Below are 9,604 nucleotides of genomic sequence, written 5' to 3' on the forward strand. Positions count from 1 at the left end.
TCTTATTCTGGGGAATTTAGTATTTTCAGTGCAACTTCCACTGGGCACCTATAATGAGAGTATATTTTCAACTGCATTCAAATCTATCCTTAATTATGTCAAATGTTCTTTGCTAGCTGTCACCGAGACAAGCCCATTAAGCCTCCCTGATGTTTATCTCCTCTGCTGAAACTAATGGATGTGTGTAATTATCACAATCCCTCTTGCATCAACAGACAATTCCGAGTGCAACTTTAGGAACCTTAAAATTGTGACATCTTTAGGAATTTCATGATGGCAGATAATCGAAAGTGATCCATGGAACACTTTAATATTTAAAATGCCAGGGATGCACCAGAAGTTTTTAATTAAATTATAACTTATGCTTGAAAAGCAAAAGTGTATGTGTTGGGGGAGTTTAAATAATTCAAAGTCTGAATATCTAGAGTTTTCATAAATCTAAAGACAAATGCCATTTGAAATCTTTTATTTTAGTAAAAATTAATGCAGGAGGCAAAAAAATATGAATCACTACCTGAGTAATTAATAAGGAGGAACAATATATGAATCCCCAAACAGTACATATTAAAACTGCAAACATATTTATGTAGACGTATTCCACATTCTTTGCCCGCATTGTTAGTTGTGGAATCAAACATTTATGAATAAAATGTAAGGCTAGCTTATAGAGGAGTGGGAAGATCACTCTGAAATCACTATTATTTGACTGAGTTGATTAATCACAAGAAAGCTTTTAAAATCAGACGGCTAAAAATATTAACCCGGAGGCTTACATGTCTATTGACTTAAAGGAACGCTTTTATGAACAACACAACAGTCATGTCTTACTCTTCATTCAACTGATGAGATAAATTACACAATATATATATATATTTTATTTTTTTTGCCCCTTTTATATACACTAGTAATTGTTTTACATTTTGTGGGACATTTGGTCTTTTTTTTTTTTTTTTCAGGGCACAGCATGGTTTAGATTGACAGACAGACAGCAAGATATTTTTGCTTCTTTCAACCATGCTGTAAAATTGCAACAAATACAGATTTCTTCAAGAACATTTACAATCCAAACTGATCTCTGACAGCCATAAGCTGTGTGAATAATTATTTGCAATAGACTACAATGGCTTTGGAATGATTTGATCATCAATTATTTTATCACGATGATCTTTCTTCCTATATAATAGCAAAGGAAATGCTTCATGCAAAAAGTCATTTATTTGGTAACATTAGATTGAGATATGTTTGTGAATTGTCACACTAATAGCAGAATGCATAATAGCAGATGACAAGACAATAGTACCAAAATATAGAATATGCCACATATCTGGTGACTCATGGCTAAATCCTATTACAGATCCCCCCTTGAGTACCAGAAGGCCAAGCAATGCTCCCCCTTTGGAACAAAAAAAAATAAAAAAATTAATCACTGGCCGAGTAACTAGAGAATGCATGAATGATGATGTGCAGACATGCTTTTTATTATTTATTCATGGAAAACAGTGGGTTTTGGTGTGCTTCTTTGAAAAATGTTCAAACTGGTAGAATATACGGGCGCACTGTGAAAATTCGATGTCATTAACATTTAATCATAAATTGCTCTTTAATATAAAACATAAAATAAAGGTCTGTCACAAACACTTTAGTGCAGGAATAGAAGATGGCATGAAAGCGTGAGGAAAATAACATACTGCAGTGACTATCAATGAAATTGCTCTGTGTTATTTAACCCACGCAGACCTGGTGAAGACACATTATGAATATTTGGGCTTGTTTATGTTGTTCTTAATTCCGCTCATTTACAATCTATGTGTACAGTAGAAAACACTTTTTCAGGACTTTAAGACGGATGGCCAAACATACCACTTTTAGGTCCATCTGATCTTCCTTTTACAAAAAAAAAAAAATATAGAAGGCTAAATGAAAAGGTAGTAACTGTAAAAAATGTAATTTTGTAAATTTAAAATCCGCTAATTCTACGACGACCCTTCATTTATCGCCTTATTTTTCCCATGGTGTATTTTCTTCCTTTTTTTTTTTTTTTTTTTAATCCATCCATCTTTTAACCTGCATTGCATGCATATGCCTAAACATTTGTCATGTGTACCTATTAATGCTCCATAAAGAAACACATTCACTAAGCTGGGGATTAAAGAATGGCATTGGTTTTTTGTTTTTGTTTTTAAGAAATGTTTGTGTGTATGTGCATGTGTGTACAAATTATCTCTTTTTTTTTTTCCATTCATGAGTTCTCACATTTTCAGTAGTAGTGTAGTGATACAAAAACACATACAAACCACATACACATATTTAACTAGTATATGTTAAAGCAAAGATAAAGAATATCAACCTGGGCTGAGAAAAGCTTTGCATTATTGTAGACTAAAAATAATGTAAAACTGTAGCCAACTCTTATTTGACTTAAAATGTAATTTCTGTCCAATGAGTTCAGCTAGATACAAGAAATACAAAATAAACACACACACACACACACACACACACACACACACACACACACACACACACACCATTCCATATTGTCATGTTATAATTAGCAGGTTTTTTATTTTTTATTTGCTGTATCCTTGATATTATAAATTAGTGGTGAAAATGTTATTCCACTACATTTTTTTGAAGATGTTCACAAATATGTTGCCTGGCTTGCTATTTAATATTGATGATCTAAAAACTAATTAAATATACATGATGTTGGACTAACATTGCCGGTGACATCTGCAGTGCTTTGAGCAAGAGGCCGCTGATTAGACCCCTCCAGAGAATAACTTGGATGTGTTCAGAATCTGATCGGTCACCCACAATTTTATCCCAGACTTTACTGTTGTTTGCCTATTGACCAGAGCAGAGTTTGCTTGAAGCCAATCCTAAATGAAATGGAGAACTGCAAACATAAACCAGTCTAAGCACAAAGACGCAGCAAACTCAGTAAGCAAAGTTTTAAGCCAGTGGAATTCATTATCACTATCTGCAACAGACAGATGTACAGACACATTCCAGATATGTGTACATCTGAGAGCCCTTTGGAAATATTTGAATATAAATATGAATGCAAAACCAGGGACAATACATGAAGATTTTTTAGGTTGGATAAAGTTGTAACAACTTATCCATCACAGACATGTCTATTTATTAATTGTGTAAAGGGACACTCTTTTCTACAGCGGACCCCTATTTTAACATATTACATAGTTCAGTGCTGTTAGAGAATTTAACAATTCTGACGCATCTTCGTCAATGCATTCACGGTCACACAACTCCTGTACAAAAATGGGCAAATCCGCATCAATTGTGGGCCTTCATTTCAGAAATTGCACATCTGTGTCCTTTCGGGGACTTTGTTATGAAAATGGCTCATCAGCGCAAATTTCAACAGGGTTTTTGGCATCCGATTCTAACTTGGAAACAGCTACATCAATTTCAAAATCATGGCCGTGTCATTCTGGAAGCAGCATTTTTGTCAATAGGCTGCATAGTTGTGGCCACATACAAACTTAAAGGAACACTATAGTCACCAGGACAACTACAGCTTTGTATGTTGCTGAGGATTCTAAAATGTTGTGACAAGAGCCCCCCCCCCAACCTTTTCTGGACCAAAAAACTTTTTATTCATCAGCAGCTTATAAATGTCACTTTTACTTGATGTTTTTCTAAAGAGAAAAGCCCCCTATATGGAGAATATCCAAACTGGGGTGGTCAGTACGAGTGGTTACCATCCACTCTGGGCATAAACCCTACTACTAATGTATGAAACAAAATTTAGGGAAAATCTCTCTTGAGAAATCCCTATTAGGTATAAAGGGATGATTGGTTGAAAAATTAAAGTTACAAAATATAACCATAGACGAGGAGGAGGATAACTATATAAACACTCGAAATTGGTAGTAGGTATGTATGTGATGGGTAAACCAACCGGCTTTATTGATTTTACCAAAGTGTATTACCCATGCCTAGTGCCATTTATAAAAGCATAGAAAAAGTCTATTGCTTATTATCCTAGTAATCTATTAAATCATGTAGCCTCTCAAGTCACCTATTTCTATATAATATGCGTCCATTTACTGAAAAGAGCCACCTATAAGGGAGAGACTCGCTAAACTGTTACAGGGTAAGAATAGGAGAAAAGGAAATTAATATGGAGGGGTATAACGTGCGTAGTTATAAGACACAGGTCCAATGAAGCGTTAATGCAGGACAATATCCGTTTAAATATATCATACATTTACCATAAATAGAGTAGAAAAGGATAGTGTATAGTGAAAGGTGCAGGATCTTAACCTCTCAATATAAAATGATTCAGCATAATACTGTGGTATAGATACCCTGCAAGCTATTTGCTCAACACTTTCAAAGAATAGATACAAACATATCTTAGTAGAGTTAGTTACAGCTATAAACAAAATTAGATATTATCGATATATATATTATCGATATATAATGCTAGCTTGACTTTATTGATAAAAATAAAACAAGGTTACAATTCAACTTCCAGTCCTTCACTGACACTTTTGATGAAGCCCAAACCCAGGCGAACAGCGTCAAGTGAAGGACTGGAAGCTGAATTTTAACCTTATTTTATTTTTATCAATAAAGTCAAGCTTTTTATCCATCCTCTTCTGGTTTTTATATTTGTTCCTGGTGCTGCTGGATCCTGTTATCTCCTTATATCCTCTGGTGGGGATTATACCACCACAAGATATCAACACCAGAGCAAGTCATTGCTCTGGACACTGTAAGTAGGATATTTATTTTCTACTCTCTTATATTTGGTTGATTTATTGTACCATTGGATTTTGTATTCTATTCTTTTTTCCACATATATGGTTGCTGAGCTTGGATGCCCCATACAGCCAACACCTACACATCCTAAGACGGGGATTATACCGTCCAGGCGCTATACAAATTGTGAGTTTGCCTTTTATCTGATATTTTATGCACACACGTGCCTATTATTTATAGCATATTGCACTATTATTTTGTTGTTCTTTTGTTTCCTTTAAGGATTTTACCATGTTATATTAATCAAGACCAATATGTATGTATAACAGATTTATTTTGCACTTTGAGCACTTTTTGGCGCGGTTTACCACTTTATTTATTTACACCTCTTCTGTAAGCAGGTATTGGGAAATCCTGCTGGTTCACTGCTGCCTCACATTTTGGTCATCTAGTGAGCGCCTAACTCCCTGCTTCTTCTCAATTGATAAGGTCTATATAGACACTTGTGAATAGTCAGTCATAGTAAAGATTATCGATTAAAATATTTAAACAGACGTATAACATTAGTTCTATCCATATAATTGTACACTTATAGTATCGCTATAATCTGCTGGCAAACTAGTACACTCTCCCTATAGCATAGGTGCCGATTAGATCAAATGTCCCTGCAAGTATCCCTCAATAATGTGGAGTCCCTCAGTTAATCAATAAAGCCGGTTGGTTTACCCATCACATGCATACTGTGATAAACTGTCCTTTGCCACTGGCCTTTGGAGGAGACTGATTGCCAGCCACCTACCCTATGACTATGGCCCTGGGGTGTATTGCCCTTTAAGAACATTATTGGGGCATATTGAGACTTGGCACAATGCCCCTTTAACCTGTCGAGGTGGTCTAAGTGGAACTTCGAACTACCGAACAGCCGGACCCCACACAAGTGGAGTGTGCAGCCAATTTACCTCCCAGCAGCTGTGGTTAACCGCAAGCTAATTGACAAACGACTGGGTGGTCGCCGTTCATATAGTCGAACACGTGGCGGCGGCCATCTTGTTTAGTCAAACACGGTCGGCAGTGTTTTGCCGCCGAGTCCACGAACGAACACCGCTGAACCTTACCTTCTCTGGGACTTCAACGGAAATCGAAGTGCGTTCGAATATTCGAATGCCACGTTAACATTGGGATTTGTACAAACGACGCCCGTTCGTGCATTCGAATGGAACTTAGCATTTTAACTATGTGAAATAGACAGCCCAAATCTATGGAACTCTTTTTGGGCATAAAAGCCATGCTTGCGGTCGGTCAAAAATGACTTCCATAGAATTTGTGAACCCCTGCTCTGATATGGGTGAGTTTTGGATATGTTGTTCACCCAGATCAGAGCTATCCAGGGATGTATGATTTATGGGGGTATGTTGCTGTTTTGGGGTGTTTCTGTGTTTTGGGTAAAAACTGTATATTTTCTGCCTGTGATAATTAAGTTAGCCCATTGTGTGTAGTAATGATATCACAGGCAGAGGGGAGGGGTTGTGTGCCTTGGCTGGGAGTGTCTGATTGTACTGTACTATATTGATTGGCTGTTGTAACTTTGTGTCCTGTGTACCACAAGGTCCACGTGGGTAAAATTTGTATATAAGAAAGTCAATTGTGACCATTAAACCTGTTCTACTTTGACCCTCAACTCGCAACCTTGACCCGTGTTTGGAGGGGACAGCTATGCCCTGCATATTACCTTAGCTTCACTGAGCTCTTGAAAGAGCTCTTGTTCCTGATCCTGCTTCGCTCTCTGGGAGGAAGAGAGGTTCACCCACTGGAATTTATGGTGAGATTTAAAAACAAAAACAAAAATCCCCTATCCCCCCCCATTGAGATGAAGTGGTATTGGTGCATTTAGTGGTAATTTAAGTCAGGGAAGAAGATTTATCAGAATGTTCTTTTCAAAGTGTTCTAAAGAGTGGTCTAAAATACTAATGTGCGTGGCTGTCACCAAGGAAACCAGTGGAGCAGGCAGACCAATCCTTTGATATAACTCTTCCCCCTTTACATTTTTTGCACCACTTTTTAGAATAGAACGCTATGAGTTCAGGGCAGAAAAGCTACCCATAGAAATGAATTTATTAAAGATGCTGACAGGCGCCACATGGCATTTTGCCGGGTATGCACAATAGCGTCCCGATGCTTTCCTATGGGAAACCATTGGATTGGCTGAGATATTAATTTTGATGATCTCCGCCAAGTAGGTGGAACCGGCAGGGCCAGCCAAAGCAAGACCTGCGCAGCGTTGTAAATAAGGTGAGTAAAATCACCTATATAACAGGGGACCTCACCAGCACATTTAGAACTAAAGTGTCAGGAATACAAGTTTGTATTACTGACACTATAGTATTCCTTTAAATACTTTAAAGATGAAGCAGCAACTAACAGGCACTTCTGTCCTGATGTCTGCACCATTAATAAAAGAAGAGCTTTGTACGTTTGAGAAAACATAGTGACCAGCCAAAAAGGAACAAGATGCTGGGATATATTGCGCTAACCAAAAGAGAAAAGCAATATAATGTCTGTATGTCATTAAATTACCTTTAAAAGCTTTTCTAAATATTTGTAAACCAAGTTTTATTTTATTTCTCAATAATTCATTTGTAGCTTAATGTCTAGTTGAAACAGGGTAACCTTAGTTCAGCACTTTTGTTTATCATGGACCATTTTCAATTGTATCTGAAACTCGGTGATCAAATCAGCAGTACATATGGTGGATATGGCACAATAGACAATGTAAGACATCTCAGGGAATATCGTGAGTGGTATCCTTAATAGCTACGGATATGTATACTATTGCTGTGACAATACAATTTTAATAAATTAAACTGAAACGGACGTAAATCATTCTTATGCAGGCTAGGATATATATTTTTACAAGGTCACCATACCATTAAGATTCTCTAATTATAACTGCCAACCGTCCTCTATTCAGTAGAGGGATTCTTCGATTTACAAGGCTACAGGTTCTAGTTACAAATTGATGCTTAAGATAACACTGTTGAATTTCTATACATATGCTGTTTAGGAGTAAACATGCTCTAACTCCCTTTTCTATTTCTTTAAGGCATTGCAAGTTTACTAGGTAACAGATTTTATTTACAATACACACATCCACAAATGATCAAGACTACCGTATTGACATTTTACACATCTTGTGTTTTTGAAGGAAACAAGTCTTATTTATTTCTACAACATTATTGAGACACACAATGGCGTTAAAGATTTGAAGTCATGGGATCGATTCTCAAATTGTGTACCCTGTCTTTTCCCCAAATCCTGTTACATCTCTTTTAAATATTGCTATATCACTGTACATCTCTCTCTGCAAGTTCCTGATGTAACCCTGTTTGTTGGCTTTGATGTCACACAGTAAAAAACCCTTTATTTATATTATAAAAAGAAACGTATTGTTTGCATAACACTGACATAAAGATGTGTTGGCACCCTTATTTTACTTCCTATAACTTCCCAACTGACACATATTGCATGCCCAGAGAATATTCTGATCTTAGGGTGTAGTAAAACATGCTTCCTTTAAAAAAAAACGGTATTTCACAAAATGTCCAGATGATCCACAAGTAATATAACATACCTGACCGATGATAAGAGGAACAACAACAGTCATGAACAGTTGGGAAAATATGGAGGTAAAGGGCACAGAAGATGAAGACCCCAGCTGTAGGAAAGAAGACAACATGATTTTACCAATCTAAACTACTGGATTGTTTTTATGGTATCTCTGAAATAAAGGATTCAACAATTGGATTGTTTTATTTGTTACTGTGAACCAACAGGTCACCTACCAGAGTACATACAAAAATACAGAGTGCTCAACTGTATGGGTTTTTAGGGATACATGCACACAGTTACTACACCAGGAATTACCAAAGATGGACATAAAGACACATAGCACACCAAGTTAAAGGGACACTATAGTCACCAGAACAACTACAGTGTATTCTATTTGTTCTGGTGAGTATAATCAGTCCTGTCAGACTTTTTTGCAGTAAACACTGTGTTTTTAGAGAAAATTTAGTGTTTACATTACAGCCTAGGGAAACCTCCACTGGCCACTCATCAGATGGCTGCTAGAGGTGCATCCTGGGGGCAGTGCTGCATACTGTGCAGTACTGCCATTCAGTATCTCCACCCTCTGCATGCAGGCACTGAACTTTCCCTGACAGAGATGCATTGATTCAATACAACTCTATGAGGAGATGCTAATTGGCCAGGGTGGCATTTGACTTTGCCCCTAGGCCCACCTACCTGGCTGAGATAATCAGGATTGATTATACAATCCCCTAAACTGTACTCAGCAATATCTCCAGAGTACAACAATAACCCCTATATATACACACCTTTCTAAAGTATCATTCCTAAACCTTACCCTAGCAATAGTGTTAGAAGGATTTAATTTGGCGATATCAGCAGATGAATTCCCATGCTACTCCAAATTAAATCCAACCAATCAGATTTCTCCTGAGTCATTTTACACAGCATTGGAAAATTCCAAAGAACTTTCCCACACTTTGTAAAATGACTAGCACTCTGATTGGTTGGATTCCAAGCCTACCAATCAGAGTGCTCTGAGTCAAATTGCAGGGCGTGGGAAGGCTTTATAAGCCTTTCCCCACTCTGTAGAGCTCAGTCTGCACCATGCCCTCGCCGGGTGAAGATGGATTAATTTTTAGCGTTTTGTTTGTTTTTTTTCGGCTGATTTTTTGGGGGGCTCTTTTTTTTTTTTTTTTTTATAAGTTCGACGGGTATTATTTTTTTATTTGGCCTTTATTGGGGCTGAAGAAAGAAGACTTCTAATGGAAAGTCTGATTTTTTTTTC

General features: G+C 37.1%; 1 protein-coding gene across 1 annotated transcript in view; it reads right to left on the bottom strand.

Moving 5' to 3' along the window:
• SLC10A7 (solute carrier family 10 member 7) overlaps positions 1-9,604 on the bottom strand; it is a 209,048-nt gene that overhangs the window by 44,932 nt on the left and 154,512 nt on the right. The window contains exon 7 of the mRNA XM_063460090.1: positions 8,360-8,443. Coding sequence (XP_063316160.1) covers positions 8,360-8,443 — 84 coding nt within the window. The remainder of the gene's footprint in view (positions 1-8,359; positions 8,444-9,604) is intronic.

Source organism: Pelobates fuscus, chromosome 6, assembly GCF_036172605.1.
Source record: "Pelobates fuscus isolate aPelFus1 chromosome 6, aPelFus1.pri, whole genome shotgun sequence".
NCBI classification, from domain to species: domain Eukaryota; kingdom Metazoa; phylum Chordata; class Amphibia; order Anura; family Pelobatidae; genus Pelobates; species Pelobates fuscus.